The following is an 18,114-nucleotide window of genomic DNA, read 5'->3' as shown; positions in this document are numbered from 1 at the left end:
GGGGCTTTAAATGAGAACATGGATCACTGGATCACGGCACAAGAAAATCTTGAGGCTCGAATCGTTGCGTTGTGGCATTGGAAATTTTCTTTTATTTCTACATAGTACCAACCTACCCACACACCGTGTGCCCTCGACTGCTCCGGAGTCTATCAGATTGCACACTAGCGATCTGAGAACTTTTCTTAATTATACTGAATCCAATTAACGGAAGCCTGCAAGGAATAGGCCGACTTTTCGCCTGTCATTAACTGGGTACAACACACTTCGGTAACGAGTCGATACATACGAACAATGTAACTGGAGGCTGCTGACGTGTATACTGTATATGTATATACCTGGAGATCTGATTAGGCACGCGAGAGATAGCGATCCAGAGATCACGACGTTCCCGATCGATCTTGGGATCTCGTTCGATTTAGCAATGGCGGAGAGCATTTAATATAAGAGGAAGCCGAGTCCCTCGGATGTTCGGTTTGAAGAAGTCGTTATTGGGAGTTTTCACTGGGGACGAGTGGGTAGCGACGTTTGCCCGACGCTGGTAACCCCGAAGTACGGTGGATCGGTCGAAGTCCAGAAGCGACGCCTGGTATCCCAAATATTCAGCGATCCGAGCCAAAAATTCTTCTCGCGTTGAAAATTCGAAGAATTCTTGGCCGCGGATCCTTCGCGTGCTGCGCGCATCTATCTGCTACACAGTACACGGGTATACATGTCACGTAGTACCGTCTGGTAACTAAACGCTTGAGACCTGGGATTTTCCTATTCTATATATCCGACGCAGCACCGCGTGCTCGGTACTCGCGGACATTTTCTAGGAAAGCGGATAAGTGACACGAGACGGTCGACGGAGACCGTCTGTCCTTTACTTTGACTATTATTTGCGCGAACAGACTTCACAAAGAAATCCTATACACAGTTTAAATAATACGTCACGAGACAGCAACCGCCACTGAACACGGTACCTACCGTAAAGCATCCGTAAACCGCCGAGCATGTAAATAATCAAAAGAGACAAATTCGTGGCGCTCCGTTCGACCAATCATATCTAATTAATGCCATTAATTAAGTTACACCGACTAACGTACATGCAGTCGCTAAATTATTGATATATTCCATGGAATCGAGCGAGACGAGTGTCGGCTCTGGTCGCGATGATTAATCGATTTCCGGTATCGATTATACCTATATGAAATGTATATTTTCTTCGGTCGAACGATGTTGAAAGAAAAAAAAAGTAATTGTTCCTCCAAAAGAAAACACGAGCATAGACAATATCTGATCCGTACTTCATACGCAAGGAAATCCCGTCTCTGCGTATCCTAGAAAATATTGGCATAGCCAACTATGCACTGGCTGGATCGAGCCAGCGGAGAGGAGAGCCATTTGCATTGGAATGCAAATCCCCTCGCCGCGTTCGAATGCTCGTACCACGTTCTACGAGTACGCGTATTTATACACGCGTGAAACCCCGAGCTGTTCGGCCGGTGCCGTGAGGGACGGGGAACCGGACTGCTGGTCAGGTACGGGAGATAGAGTCTACGTGTACGTGAATGTATTTAAGAATAACTCGGTGGAAAAGTTTCCTATTGAGAATTGGCGACTCCCTCGACGAGGATCGACGATCCTTATGGAAAGGTATCGTCGTCCGTTTGTTTTACTTTCTGTTTCCATTTTGTTATCGTGCTTCTCCTTTTTATTTTCCTTTTCTTCTCTCGACCCGACCGTACCCTTAAGAACGTAGAAGATACGATACTTAGCCGACGGCGGTTATAGTCTTTAGCCTCGAGGGATTCGACCCGGACTGACTCGGCACCTTTTTACAGCACACTCCTTATTATCGGTTTCACTTTCGTAACACGACGTAGCGCCACTGTCGCTTTTTCATTTCCCACCAAATTTTCGCACGCTAACGAGATACCCTCGTTCGGACGCAGTCCCTCGTCGTTCGTATCTACGCACGATTCGGGGTATACGTGAACGTGAAAAATAATGCAAAGGAGCCAGGACGCAGACCGAGCGAAAGTTCGTTTGGGGAGTATCCGGGCGTTTCGCGTAAGCGAGAGTCCGATGTGTTTGGTCTGATTAGAGGTATGCGTGAGTCGGAATTTTTTCGTCTTTTCTTTGACTCGGCACTCTTTTTCTCTCGGCAGGATAAAAACCTTCGTGGAAACGTGGCGCAGCTGTTGTTTTACGGGCAGAACGCGCATTGGCGTTTCGCGACGCGTGCGAGAACGTAACGACGCAGAGTCGAGAAAAGGGACTGGCAGTGAATGAACGGAACGAATGAATGAGCGAACAGAGGGAAAAGAAAGCCGAGCGAAAAGCGAGTGAGGAATTTTATATGGCGCATGGGACACAGGTATTACGATGTGTATAGTTATGGGATAAGACGGGCATATAGAAAGGATTTAATCGGCCGTTGATCGCCAAGTATTCACGATGCTCGGATATTGGCTGTGCGCGTTCGTAAGTGTGAAGTGACCGGAAGTGACATGATTTCCCACGGGACGGCTTCCTGTCCCCTCCATTGGTTAGTGGGCTCGAAAGAGGGCCCCTTCTTCTTGCCGCGGGGGCCCCTCGAGACTCTCTAGGTGGGGACTGTATACGTTCATTCTATTGTATGGATGCGTTTACACGTGGACGCACGTGAGTACCAAGGCATCGCAGTTAAGCTTAAGAGTCCGTGACTCTTTAATTTCAGCTAGGGATTTCTTCGATGACTAGTCACTCAGGCATTCCCTTGGTTGGCTACGCCCACTGACTAATGGCCAGGAAGCGTTTATTAAAATGGAATTCACTTATATCCCGGTCCTTGGGGTTGCAGGGACAAACAGAAATTATTATGGCATCGCGGTTGTTTACCAGCGAGCTAATTTTTATGGAGGCTCGATGCCACTTTTTCCCGTCTTTTACTTAACCAAAATATTAATTGAGAAACTCACCTCCAGTACGTCCTGTGCGGTCTGTAGATACTCCCGAAGCATGGCTTCCTGTATGGCTCGCCATTCCTGTCGGGGATCTTCCAATTGGGTTGTTTCTGAGAATCAATAACGACGACCAATGCTTACAATCGCTCGTGACGATTTGATGACTATTATTCAATTGCACAATATACTCACGGTTAACATGATTAATGTAATAAGCTCCTACGTGCTTGTCATAGGCCTCTTCCCAACCGAGCGGAAGTTCGTTACCGATACAATCGGCGAAGGTTTGAGGTTTCGTAAATCTGTAATTTCAAAGAGAAAGAGAGAGTGAGAAATAAATATTTATAATATTCATAGTACAGTGCGAGTAAGTTTTTGTCGAATGACTGATTTTTCACAGAAAAAAAGTTTCCATGTAAAACATAGCCCCATAACGTGGAACGTTGAGAGACAAAATTTTGCAAAAATAAAATCAATATTCTACGAGTCGCTATTACGAGATTACCATAAGCGCCGTCTAGTATAACCTCGAACTTTCATGCTGCCAGTCACGATATTTTCTAAGCTCTTTATAATTCTAATGGTATCGCTTCAGGTAGAACAGGACCCCACCGTATATGTACAGCCAAAGGAACTAATGCTGCGTACGGCCCTGAGGAATGTTACTCTCTACCTATTACGATAATGAAAGACATTTAACGAGGTATGAGACTAGTAGTAAAAAAAAATAACAATTTAAAGTTTTTCAAAATAATAATAAAAAGCAAGAAAAAATATCTCTGATAACAAGCTCATCCACCTTTCTCCCTAAATACCCTAATGGCAAGCGTGCTGCTTAGGACTGGTGACACAAACGGTTGAATATACATATATATGTATACCAGCTACCTCGAAGAATCGTAATGTGAACTTTTACAAGGTTGGCAATACGAATAAGAGACAGCGGATAAGTCGTGCGTGCTGGAATGTCAAGGCTAGATAACGAAGAAGACCGTTTTATCCAGTAAACAATTAAAATCGAGTAACCGCGTCAGTGGCGTATAATAAGGCATGCCTGATTACGAGTAACGTAATAAAAATTGCGAATACAAGTATTAATAGCACGGTCACGTGAAAAAGACGAAAAATATGCATTGTACGCAGGACGCAGCGCAAGTACCGACGTCGGCGGAATTCGTGCGGTGAAAGTGAGAAGAGGTGGAGAGCGTTACGTTGGAATGTCAGGACCGTGGTTGCTACAAATTTTACAGGGGGGAAAGGCATAAGACGGATCTAGGGACATTTGAAATCCTAGTGACTTTAAACGGGCCCTCACTAATATCCATATCGCGCAAGCCTAACGTCCCAAGGACAAAGATATCGAAACGGCCAGGAACGAGGAGAAGCACGAAATAATAATTCGATAAAAAGTTACGTGTACGCGTACGAATAAAATAAGACGAGGAAGAAATAAGTAGCAAGATGGCGTCCCGTGAAAAGGATATATTATACGATGCCGCAACGGAGGCTCCTTCTTGGCTTTTAATTATTTGGCGAGTGGCCTGGGCTTCTCAGTTTCTTGCCTTGACATTCCAACGCACACTGGGCCAGTCAAGTCAGCCAGTCAAGCGGCGGGGTAGTCGAGTAAACATATTGCGATATCATTCCGGCGAAGCTCCTAGCCTTTCCTAACCTCCGTGACACTCTTTTCCATTCCTTCTCAGTCAGTCTCCCTTCTGCCACTCGACTGGGCAATCGAGAATCGTCAATGCCAAAAAGGTACGGTAGCACTGGCAGTACAGCAGTAGGACAGAAACCAAGTCTAGCATCCACGTAAGACGTTTTTGCCAACCTAACGGGAATTTCGTTCTGAATTCAGTTCTGTCTACGGATCGTCGATGATTCCCTATTGATCTTCTCTATCCGACTGAGACAGAAACCTCGGAATGAAAGTCAATTTCATTGAATTCCATCGAACGGCGTTTCAAAGTTTGCTCCCCGAGTCACGTCCTCTAATTACGTAATTTTATATACCAAACATACGTCGAAATACGTTGCCCTATATGGCACAAATAAAAACGTCCTTTTTCCTGTAATCCCGCGGTTTCGTGCAGTACTCAAAAAAAGTAACAGTATGCGCAACACGCAAATCCCTTTCTGTGCCCGACTTTCAGGCAGCCCAACAATCGACGGTAAACAAAGTGCGCGACGTGTACGTCAACGCCGCTACCCGAGAAAAGAGAGCAGACTGAGAATTTCGTAATTCCCATGTGGCATTTTCAAATATTAACATTTCTCGATAGGTTAGCTTATTATTTTTTTCTCACCGTGTCTACGCTACTTGCCGACGACGGTATGCTTAGAATTTTATTCTATTTACTTGACTTATCTCCACCGTGAGCAAGTCGTGCGCGCTTCTCGTTCTCTTTACTATAGGAATTTTCTACCCGGCGTCTACGGATACTACGTTCCTATACCTACTCTACGCCTTTCTATAGTGTGCTGCCTGTATAGATGAGTATGCATTTTAAAACCTTGTGATTCTTGACGCATGCATTATATGCATGTAGACAAAGTATACATATGTCGTATGGTATGTACGAGAGTTTTACACGCCTCGTGGGATTCCACGTAAAAATTCCTCTCAGCATCGGCGCTACTCGAGGGAATTCGACGTGCGTCGCGTCGTCCTCGCTACTGCCAATTTATCGGATATACGACGTTCCGCCTGAAAATTCCGCGGGTAGATTAAAGGCCATTGGATCCGCCGTGTCTTACTGAAAATTCAACACGACTCCTGCTCAAGTGACCAGTCGGACTTTAATCGCTCGAGGGTCAGGAACTTTTACAATGTCAGAGAAAAAGACAAAAACACGAATAAAGAACGCTCCTTCGATAGCCGACAGCTGACACTGCCAGCAACCTAGATATTCGCCCACAGGATTTTGAATTTTTCTACGTTCGAAATGATAAAAGAAAAATATATATTTAAAAAATTCCTCGGCACTTCGTTAAAATCGCAAAAGGTAAACCGAGCGCGTCGAAACGACGTAATTTCCTCCACGAAATTCCGTAGCTACTTCGTCATCCAATAAAATGACTTTTGTCATGGTTAACACACGCTACGGAACGGAGATAGAGAGAGAGAGGGAGATGTATGTGGATGAGAGGTTAAAAAGGGAGACATTCGGGGAAATTTTAATCCCACCTTTTTGCCCGCTGTCTCATTCAACATTCCGCGATGATTGCGTGGAATAGAACGTTATTGAACAAAGTAGTGAGCGAAGACTCGCGTAAGCGAACGTTAGATAACACGACCAATGAACGTAGCCGTTAATTCGATTACGGACTATGTGAGTCAGGTTACGTGTATACGTTATATACGTACGTATACCGTATAGCTATAGTTTATACGTATCTTCGTTACTTTTAACTCTCGACTCTTTCACCACTACCTTACTTTTTCGTAACCTCCTCAACCAAAACGATCCGCAAAATTAACATCGAGAATGTTGAATGAAGATTGTATTGGAACCCATGGGCGACTTGAACGACAGTCTAAAAATACACGAAGACGATCATCCTTATTTAGACGATACTTCTTTATTTATATTTCGTACCAAAAGATCCTTTGCTCCATACACGGTACGTGTAAAAGCACGTGTCTGGTTATAGGTATAATTCGTTGTGATAAAATATTAACAATTTCGTTCATTGGTACCAGTCGATATTTTTGACCGTTCAACGTTCGCTGAGAATCGCCCAAATCGCGTGGGACGAGACGACTCAGGACCGTGATCCTGAATGGTCTTGGGTACGGCTTGGGTCGACGTATAAAATATCTAACCGAGTGGGCAGCATCTTTTTTCTCTCTGGAAAAAAAAATTCAAGACAGCAAGTAACTCAGACGAAAGTGAGGAGCACATCGAGCAAGAAATTCCATGCTCGACAATGAACAATAATTTTTTAAGCAATCACGAGATACAGTGTTATCTAACGTGACGTCTTGGTTGACAGCTCGGTTGACCCGATTTGCCTAATTTTCAGAGGAAGTAGCTACAGAGGATATATCGAAGCGAAACGGCGCCAGTGTCTCAATTAGATACGAAGAAGCTGTCGAAATAGCAATCGGCGGTCTATTTGTTCCCTGATACGAAGAAGGATCCAAAAATGAGTCCCATATTATTCACAGAAATTTTAATGCTCTCGGTGTTGGTTATGGTCATTGTCGGTTGTCGCTTTACGTGACACATTTTTATCCGGGCAATCGTTAAGGAGGCACGACGTCTTTAGGACCGATACGAGACAACGGATGAAGGGTTACATAAACATAAAATCGGATGCGGGCCGTGCCCAATTACGCAAGGAGCGTGTCTGACCTCTTAGCTTGAATTGTTTTATGCTAAGCTCCTGGAAAGCTTACGTCAATCCACGATCCGAGTTGTGTAAGATTCATGTAACACGGGTATTAGAATAATTAAATGCGAGGCGCAGTGCGTCTGCTTCGTTCACGAGAATTGTCAGCTCCGCTGGCCATTTGCAGTTTGTCGTGCAAGTAGCAGCGGATACCTGTGAAACGGAGGAGCGATGGGTATTAACAGTGTAAAAAAGAGTCACGAGGAATGAAATAAAATAACACGTTAATATCGCCGGCGATATTATTACCTGCAAAAACCCCATAGAATTTATCGTTCAAAACGAGTATCAAGTTTCAGCGTGACGTAACACCGAAAGACTGAATTTTTTATTGAGATTCGATAAAAAAAATTCAAACATTTACAAAGTCTACGCACACGCTGCAAAAACGTTACGACATTCGCGTAGATTGATAAACAATGAAAAATTCAATAAACGGTCGATACCATCTTTTGACAATTTTTTGGTCATTTTATGAAAATTACGAATTTCAAGGTCGTCCGTTACACGTTAGGCGGACGCTCGTGGTATAAATAGACCCTAAAAAAAAAATGTGACGTTAAATCGTAATTTTTGAAATCATTGAAATATGCATAGGAGTCACTTTCGAGTGACTTTAACAAATCATGTTGACTTCAAGGATATGGACTTTTTTTTTCGGTAATAATTTTTTTTATCAAAATCGTCGAGCCCTTATTTCAGGTATTAATATTAATAAGTTCAGTTACGTGTCGCTGGCTGTTAAAACAGTCGCTTTACCAAGGACAAAACGTTTACCGTGCAGGTATTGATCTGTGATACATATATGTACATATATGCTGGGTACGTATAAATAAGAAACGTGGTGGTAACCTTTCGATTTTTACGTGCGTACCCGCATTCCCACGTGTCCTCGTTGCGTGGCGTGTTTACTATACGCCGGTGGGAAAGGGGGGGGGGACTTGTTCGCAACGCGTAAGCGACCCTACATTCCGACGTCGGTGACGTCACGCGTCGCTAACACGCGATTCGAATGCCGGTTGTATGAGACAAACAGTGATAACCTCCTCCGGGTGAGCCTTTATATATGGAATAGACCGTGGGGGGGCCTTATCGAACCTTGAAGGGGCCAGTGCGAGCAACTATAACAACGAGAACAAATGTTTGCATGCTTATTAAAACATGCAATATGTTTTAACATAATAAACGTGATCAAAGAAAATGTCAATCTGAATAAAGTAAAAAAAAATAATATTCCTCAAATAAAAATTTTTCAAAGAATTCCACCGGGTGTGATAATACGATCCAACCGTCGTAGACGCCGGAGCGTGTATGATATTTGTATAATCAATCGCGTGACAATGACAGCTTCTTCGTGCTTATTGATAACAGGGATAACTTCTCGGCGAGATACAGATCATTCAATATTTGGGTAATGATAAGACATTGATTCATTCACGAAATATCTCCCGAAAGCGAGATACGAAGATACGAATTTTTTAACAGTTTTTGAATAAACGATCAAAGTACGTTTTTTTTTTTCATTTTAGTATTCCTAAATTTATAAATAACCTTCTTATCTACTGCGCCGTCGTTATCTGGACTTTCCAGAATGATAGCTCCAGGCGAATTCGTCCGATAGTAAATACCGCACAGAACGAAAGACAATACCGTATCACGTTAATGGAATGCGCAAGTTTTCACTCACATTCTATGCATTTCCGTGCGTAATGCATATATGCTGCGTGTCTCCGAGTATATTTACGCACTTTTTCAAGTGGACAAAAACACGCAATCTCCGCGATACCGAAACGTTCGATAGAGCATAGCGACTGTTATCGTCCAGAATCATCGAAAATTCCAATACAGTTGTTGAGAGATCTTATGAAAAATGTGTTACGGTCTCGTCAACAATTTTGAAAAAATCGATGAAAATGAAAACAAAAATCGTATAGCAGATTTACTATGCCCACAGACTGCGTCCACGGCAAGTGTAAAAATTGTAATGAAACGTTAAAAAATGAATTACATAGAAATTTTCCAGGGTCGCGTACCAATTTTTATAAAGCGTTGAAACCAACGCGAACACGAACCGCTACGTTCACTCCGTATCTACTGACCCAGTATTTGGTCGCATGTTGGTTAAAGACTGTACATACGTGTATATATACATATATATATATATATATATATATATATATATATATATATATATATATAGACAAGCAGAGTCGAGAGAACGTTCATCCCGTTTACCTAAAGGTGGAAATTCTTAACCGAGAGTACTCTTATTAAGACAGTGCTTTCGCGTGGCTACGTGCTCTGCTACGAGCGACAAAAGTCATCCTGAAGACATATAAGTTTCCATGGGACGCCATTGTGCCATCCTCGACGCACATAATATCCATATACGGTATTTTAACACGGCATGCAACAGAGTCTGAACTTCGATCGTAAATACAGGTTGAAGTAACGCTTACACACGTACGCGAGTATACGTATTAACGCGTCCCACTAATTGAACGAATTAATTCGCTATTCGACAAGAAAGTTTCTCCTACGCGATGAATTTGTAACGCGGCATTCATTACTCGCGTTTGGCCAGTCTGAAGTATGCCGAACAGTCGGATAGCCCCACGGACGCACACGTAGCCAGACAAACAGACAATCGTCTATAGGCATTATGAAAAATGAATTCGCGTCTACGTTCGTGCGTGTATGCATTGAGTCAATTTTAACTCTAGACATTCACCGTCACCATCCAGCAGGTGTAATTCTCTTAGCGTCATTCTAACCTCACTGAATGGCCGTTCTGTTCTTCGCGTGGGCACTGCTTACACGCGTGGGAGAGCTGGCTCGGCTACCTGAATCAATTTTATTTACAGCGTCTCGAACAATTTACAAAAAATTTCTTGCCACTAGTGATTATTGCATCGACACGTTTGTAGAAACTTTGCAGTTACTACATGCCGAAGAGAAATGAGTTTGTCGTTTGACTCGTACTGCGTGAAAGACGGTCGGCCATTTTTATGGTGTACAGTCATGTGTCGGGAATGCTACGAAATTCCAATTTTGGGAGCATTCTTCGCGGGGATAATTTGTGTCATGGTCTCTCCGGCATAGCGTTACATACATATCTACGTGTTTATGGTTACGTGCCAATGGCCGCGAGTGAGAATTAAAATGGCGAAATATTGAAGGGCACCAAAGATTTGACGTTCGTCTCGCCCTTGACTGCTGTTTCGTTGGTAAATTTGTTTCTCCACTTTTTGTTGGCTCCTTATGTTTTACGCACGTCACAGGAAATTCCAGGCTAACCATACTTTTTGCTACGAATGTTTAAAGTTTGGACGTTACTCAATAGCAGGCTTACGAGTGCACGGAGAGACGCCGCCGTTGTCAAATACACGCTGAGACTGTAGCGACGAAAAATGCTTGTACTGCGCATGCGCGTTTACGTCCATGGCGAAACGGAAAAGGCAAGAGAAGTGCGATTACGGAGAAGAGACGGAGGTATGGCGGAACAAAGAATGCTATGTGTAAACTATAAACACACGCGATGCACGTTTTTAGCCTGTGGAATGCGAGGGATTTTTCTAAACACAGATGGCGAGCAGATGCCGTATGGTTTGGGTCTCTATGCAAGCGCGGTTCTTTGGGAAACGGCCCTGGCGCTTCTGGCACCGTGAAGAGAAAACGAAATAAAGGAACGTCAAGCGGACTGAGAAACGTAAATGTATATACAGGGTGTACAGCGTCATCTGGGTTATCCTTTGTATATATAAGGTAGATTTTAGACGATAGATGCTGACGAATAAATTCCAACGATTAGCCAAACGATAAAGAGTCATGCGAGTGTCGAAAAATTCGTCATGGCAGCTGCGATATATTGCTGCACCATTCGACGAGATTTAGACTGTCTTCATAGAGTTCAGACGATGCAGGAAGGTGTCGAGAATGGAAAAGAGGACCGTCACATCGAAAAATCGTGATCGTCTTCTTCCTTCGATCTGCTATAGCCATGAAGAATGCACTAAAAGCCGGCAGGATCTATTTTTAGGCACCGGCCGGCTACATACGTTATATACCGGTTGGCCCCGTGAATACATACATATACAGAGAAAGGCGTGCGTACGCTCGTGGTCCATGGGGGCCCCCGTAAGACCTGAGGCCTCAGCATACCATAAGAAAAACGTATTCGGCTGGTCCGGGCACCATCTGGCGGTGGGATCTATTATTAGAATTTCTCCGGGCAATCGTCTTGCTCAGGACCTTTGAAGTCGCGATGTACGGGTCAAGGGTGTACCTGGAATGTGACTTCTTGGCCTCCCCTCTACCATGCTTTCTTTTTCCTTTTTTTTTTTCACGGCTTATGCCACCATACCAACTCGTCACCCCTCTTCGTCGTATTAGTCCCCATTATTTTGAACCACTATACAGGATCCCGCATTCCAGGGCTGCCGCTGACCCGAAAAAAAAGGACATTTCGTATCCCCACCAACAGGAAACGTAACTATCCACCGTTTCCATGTATCATTTCCTTAGCGTGTGCAAGTGTACGTATATCGAGAGACGAGTTTCCAAATTTATAAAATCATTAATCCTTCTCAAAGGAATTCCCAAAAATTTCGTAAAAGGCCCAATAGCAATGCCGTCGTCAATGATGATTACAATGCAGATACCAAAGAGAGCACGAGTCTCTAAAAAGTTCTGGGCAATTTAAAAGCAATTTCGCTCGAGGCTGCGTCTCGGGAATATACAAAAATTTAATAAGGATCTAGAAGTCGCCACAAGCGGAATCCAGACATCGACGGAGAGTCAGACATTAAAAAAAAAAAACACTTCCTAATAGTATCGAGGCCATTAGCGCGATCGAACAGGCCCCATCTACTTGTTCCTTTTTCGTTCCATCGCACCGGAATGACCGCCATCTTCGCGGGGGATCGCCGATCACACTACGTGATCTTTCAGTGGTAGCTGACAAACCATGGTAGGGGATATTCGCGAAGGTCGAGGCACCGAGTCTCAGGTAACGAGCCGATCGTAAATTACCATCTCGGAGTCGTCGCCGCACGCCCAAGACGAGCATCGCCGACAGCCTACAAATTGGCCAACAAAAGGCCTACGCCACGGGGTGCCCTCGGGGTGTTAAAACGGTAGTCTACCGGGAGAAATGAGAAAGAGAGAAAACGAATAATCGAAAGACAGAGAGAGAGAGAGAGAGAGAGAGAGATAAAAGAATACTAGAAAACTAGAGAACCGAATATATATATACATACGCATATATACATACACAAGGTAGACAACGGGTACACGAACCTTTTACTACCTATTTTTGCGTGGTTATACGCAACCAAATGCGGTGCGCCCTCTTCCAGGAAGTGAGGTTACGTTTCCACGAATGCAAATGTCAAGCGTGGCTACCTGCGGAATGACGTAACGAAGGAGCCACGAGAGCTCAGGGATATCCTGGCGACACAGAAGCAGCAACTAGTAGATATATAGATAGGCATTTAACGTACGTTCAGCATCTTGTGTTTTTATCCTCTTATTTTTTTTCTCTCTCTCCCCGAAAGTCATCAATGTATTCTCTTAGCGGCACGGCCTAATGTACTTGACCGAGTGTTGGTTAAGTTTTTCTTCGACGGAAAGAATCGCATTCGTTGAAACGGAGAAAGTGAGCGGCAGCTGAGTAAAGCTTATCTTCGAAAATCAATTTCGTCCTGACTTCTTAACTTCTTAATACGCATACGTCTGGTCGTGCTGCGCGACACAATTTTTTTTCTAGCGTTCCATCCGAGGACGCTCCCTACGCCGGATATCGGGAGAGTTCGAAAGTTCGTAACTCGGTAATGGATTACACGATCTGACCGTTTTCTGTACGGCGCATTAGGATTATACGGGTTAAACAGGATCGCGCGATAACGTTAATAGGATCTTACTGTACATTGCTTAGAGAGAGAGAGAGAGAGAGAGAGAGAGAGAGAGAGAGAGAGAGAGAGAGAGAGAGGGGCAGTACAAGACAGAGAGAGACAAAGAAAGAGAGAGTAGATATACGTATCCGAATATAGTGAAGGTATATACGCGTACGTGGTAGCTGCTGGAAGAATTTGGGTTCAACGTACCGACATTTTTTTTCCCTGGTTTATCACTAGTTTGCTATGGACATTGTGTAATGGCTACTTTGCATGCCAACGACCAAAGGAACTTTATGTTTTCGTTGCGTTCCTCAAGAGAGAAAGAGAGAGAGAGAGAGAGAGAGAGAGAGAGAGAGAGAGAAATTCCGAGAGAGAAGATCCGAGAGAAATTTCTCTAGCGTCGGCAACAAGTCCCGCGAATTCATCGTAACTCAGACTGGGAATGTCAACTGTCAAGATGGCGGATTGGTATTTTCGAAAATAGACAGGCCAATCGTGTAGAAGGTATCTGATAGACAACTGGGATTCCCAATTAATCATATGATGTGTGTGCTATTGGTGTTAATTACGAATTCATGGCGCCACTTCGTGACACACTATTACGACCGGACGTTGCCAAAAAACTGACTGTCTAATAAGATATATCGTAAGGGCGACGATGATTAAAATATTAAATTATATATAATTAATCAGGATACCCTGGTTTACCATAGAATCCCTTTAACTCGCCATTACGTTTGTAGAGGGTAAGAAATTCGTGGTTGAAGATTCTAAAAGTTAAGAAATTCAAGACAGAGGACTCGTATCTACTTACGCCATATCTAATCTCTCGCGATTAAATCGTCCGATCAAAATCATTCAATAATCAAACGAGGTATGTTTCTAGCAGTATGCTTTTTCTGTCGCAAGCGCTTACGTAGTTGTGCCGCGCGTTTACACGTCAGAGGCAGGCTATTGCACGTGTATAAAACACGAGAAAAACAGTTGTATCTATATCGTAATATTAAGTCCCAAATAATTGGGTCATACCCCCATTAAATCCGAGTAGCTAAATTCGAGGCAGAAAAAAAGGAAAGCAGCAGTCGAGAACCGACACGATGCAGCCTCTCAAGAGACAGGGACGCGCAAGATAAAGAGAAGGACGAAGTCCCACGAGTACCGGCGAAACGAACCGACCCTGATCGCCAAATTTTTCATCTCTTTCGCGGGGCCCAGTGAGCCCGTTACGACGGCCCTGGCGACTGGAATGCGGGCGCGGCGAGTATTTGTGTACGTGTGTGCGCGCGGCGCTCACGAGAGTACGTGTCTTAGTGTTGAGCGTGTGCGTCCCGTGTAGATGCGTACGTGCGTGCAGGACGTACTCATGTGCACGCCCTGCGAGGAAGAAGAGAATGAGTACGTGTATAGTAAAACCACAAGGAAAGAAGTTGCGCACACAGTGTTCACGGTATCCTCGAAAAGAATCAAACTGGCAGAACCTCGTGTACCCAACGTATATATGCGATTCAGGGCCGTATGAATGGTGGCGCCTTTTTGAGGTTTAATTGGGACAAGCATTATACATTATCGCTGATCCTTTTACATGTGAAAATATATACTTGGTTATTATTGTTAAAACACGTACCTGTCCCTAGGATCGATCCAGGTTGTTATCCTCGTGTTATGGTCAATGAAGTAGACTTTGCCATCGAAGTCCTGCGCGACGTCCCACCCTTCCGGAAGCGGTATTTCCCCATTCCGTCTCCTTGGCATATTTCACTGCGCTCTAAATCCATCCAAAAAACTATCACCGTCGCGGCATAACAAGAAGGTGGAGGCAGGGGACTCACGCAGCAGGCACACACATCACGCATACGTAAACGTAAGTGAAAAGGAGCCAAAGGAAGCACGAGAGAGGAGACAGTTGAGAGGAGTACGAGGGTAGGGAGTAAAAGAGGGATCCCGGGGGATAGGGCGATAACAGAGAGCAAGAAGAGAAGACAGAGCAAGAGAGATGGATGGATGAAAAATGAAAAATAAGGAGAAATAACGAAGGGGATAATGAGGTAAAATCCAATCCCATATGACCTTTGGTTGACGGACATTATCTTCGTGACCTTTGATTTCTTCTACCTTAAGTATCTGCATGTTCAATGAATAAATGATCTGTAAAGGCGGGTGGTTGGTGAGGCAGGCGAAGAAGATGCTTTGGACTAGGTGCCAGAGTGAGAATCCAAGAGTGAGAGAGAAGAAGAGAGAGAGAGAGAGAGAGAGAGAGAGAGAGAGAGAGAGAGAGAGAGAGAGAGAGAGAGGCAGAGAAGGGAAATAGAGAGAGAAACAAACACCACCGGGGCTACACTACGCTCCTGCTACTCCGCCATCATGAATACCTCATTATCATGAGCGGAGTGACGTCAGAGTCCCCGCCTTCAGATTCCTCTCGAGCGGAATTCCACCGTTAACATACTCGGGTACCGATGTTAACCCCGAGGACGAGCCACCAGTATGTTGATGCTACCACCGATCTCGATTTATGTCTATGTATACGTATATATATATTTATATATATATAAGTATTCATATATATATATCCATTTTTGGTTTATATATACATAATATATATATATTTACATCGACATACTTCTCGTGGACACTATTACTCGCTTCGCTTGCGCACCCACTGCTCTCACCTGCCCGAAAACACTCCGCACTTCACCATATCCCTTCGGCTTCGGCTCGATCACGCTTTTCACGCCACCCTGCTGCTGCTGTTGCTGCTGCTGCTTCCTCCACGCTTCGACTCCGATCCTCTTCCTGGTGACAAGAAGGAGAAGCTGGTAGACTGGATCCAAAGACTGACGATCGTTTTAAAAACAATCCGGCAACGGACCACTTCGGTCTCCTCGACGTATTAAACGTCTGGTATTTTCTATCAAGGTCGGTCGTCAGGTAGCACCGGGTTTATAACGATGCTTAAGTACCGCGTGCACCTGTCCTCTATGACTTCCCTTTTGAAAGTTGATAAAATTCTTCAAGGCTTTTTCAGTCTTGAATTCCACCAGAGAGAAATTTCTTGGGCTTTATTACAGTAACTCGGGTACCGTTTCACTCAGGAACATCAACCGCACTGTTTACAAAACTCGATAGAGTTTCTGAACGATCACGTTTCATTATTCATCAACGACCCGATACACTGTGCCAGTACTACATGTAATTTATTTATTTACTTCTCGTATTTTTTAATTCAATTTTATGCGCTAAACTGATAATCACGTATGAAACTCAAACGCACGGATTTCCAGTCAAACAGGACGACTCGTTTCACGTTCAACGCCAGTCAGCAGCGTCCTCGTCGGGTTTCACGCGTTTCACTGTCTTGATGTCTCGAGCACACTCGGGCATCTGCTTCCTCTCCTACCGTTTACACTCAACTCGACTCAACTGAACTGAACTGAACTCGACAGATCGGTAGGAATGTAATTCGTGTTCTCGTATTAATTCACCAACACGAGTGTATCAGCTTCTATTCACAAAATCGACGACGACGACGATGATGATGATGAGGACGACGTCGAAGGTGCACGATTTTTTAAAAACAATGTGTATATATATATACTTTTCTCCTTCCTATATCGTTTCCCTCAAATTCTCCACCTTCGAACGATCAGTCCCTTTATCCGTAACATGCCTATCCGGCGGCACAAAATATCCTGCGCCTGGATTTATAAGCGAACCCGATGCGCACACCGTGTGGATGATCTACCTCTTGCCAGCTAGGAGCATGTTGAGAGTTTGAGACATGCCGTGTGCGCTTGGCGATGTCTCCCCGCCTTCGGTTATGCTCGCCATCGCCGCTGCCGACCTCTCGTCCCCCCAGGAACCTGACCGTACTCCCCCGTTACCCCGTAACCATGCGCACCAATCCTCTCCTTCGCTCTCTAGAAGGTTTCCCCTCTGTCTCTGTGCCCCTCTCTAACCCGGGAACCGCTCTCGTGTCTCTGACCGCTGCGCACGAATGGCGGCGGGAATAGTCGAACGCGATGCCCTTTTCTTGGGTTTGCATATTTTCCGCAGTGGTTCGCCGCGGCGCCACTGTACGATTGGAGAACGCAGGTGCAGCGGACGTCGCGAGTTGTTCACCGGGTCCTGGCGTTGAATTGTGGGGGAACTTTTGTATTTCAGTAGCGACGCTTTCCGGAGTTCGCTTCAAGTTATATTGGAATTCACCCTCTTCCTAGTCATCTAATATGATTTCTTTACTTTCTTTTATTTTACTGCTTACCTTGAGTCTGGCAAAATGATTATTACGAATAAATCGAGGTGATCAGTTGTGTTTAAAATGTTTATTAGGATTTGTTACTATGAATCTTTTGATCTGAAACATATAAATACGTATGTATTTTGAGAATCGAAGCCTTTCGTCGAAGCTGTTTGTATTTTTAGGATTATCATTTACAGAGATCTTTCAAGGCCGACGTAATCAATGCTTGATTTATTTTGCAAGGAATCACTCAGACAGAACATCTGTCTAGTCACTATCAGTAGGTTAGCTGTTTTCAATATGGTCTGGCAAGTCTCTGCTTTCTTTCTAACACAGATCATACGAGGAAGTTGTCTTGCTTTTCAATGGCTATGTTTCCACCGGAGTCAAGTTGAGAGATGAAATACGTGTGCTGCATATCTCTAATTAGTGAACTATAGGTATACATTCAATGTATTTCAACTTTTAGTCGACTTTAGCGAAAATGTAACCAATGAACTCTGGACAGCTTGCCTTAGAGTCATGATTAGAATGCTTAGGTTAGAATGAGGTTTGATTTTACGTATTTCTACGCTACTGAATTTCAACAACGGGGCGAATATATTCCCCACTACTTCTGGATCGTATGCTGAGTCCCTTTTACTAGCCACGT

General features: G+C 44.1%; 1 protein-coding gene and 1 long non-coding RNA gene across 5 annotated transcripts in view; one reads left to right on the top strand and one right to left on the bottom strand.

Moving 5' to 3' along the window:
• LOC107266781 (protein kibra) overlaps positions 1-18,076 on the bottom strand; it is a 38,755-nt gene extending 20,679 nt beyond the window's left edge. Inside the window, exons 1-5 of one of the 4 annotated variants that reach the window (XM_025083869.1) lie at positions 16,092-18,076; positions 15,843-16,015; positions 14,847-14,987; positions 3,123-3,232; positions 2,946-3,040 (exon numbers count right to left, since the gene is read on the bottom strand). In XM_025083869.1, the coding sequence (XP_024939637.1) occupies positions 2,946-3,040; positions 3,123-3,232; positions 14,847-14,974 (333 nt within the window). In that variant the 5' untranslated portion in view covers positions 14,975-14,987; positions 15,843-16,015; positions 16,092-18,076. The other 3 variants (XM_015737631.2, XM_015737630.2, XM_025083870.1) reach the window with 3 other exon arrangements.
• On the top strand, positions 42-3,697 carry LOC112494190. Its single transcript, XR_003059386.1, has 2 exons — positions 42-2,362; positions 3,526-3,697. It is a non-coding gene; the product is annotated as an uncharacterized LOC112494190 (long non-coding RNA).
• Positions 18,077-18,114: the final 38 nt, after the last annotated feature.

Source organism: Cephus cinctus, unplaced genomic scaffold (genome assembly GCF_000341935.2).
Source record: "Cephus cinctus unplaced genomic scaffold, Ccin1 Ccin1_scaffold0330, whole genome shotgun sequence".
In the NCBI taxonomy this organism is placed as follows: domain Eukaryota; kingdom Metazoa; phylum Arthropoda; class Insecta; order Hymenoptera; family Cephidae; genus Cephus; species Cephus cinctus.
The sequence above is the reverse complement of the archived record's forward strand: the minus strand, read 5'-3'. Positions and strand labels throughout refer to the sequence as shown.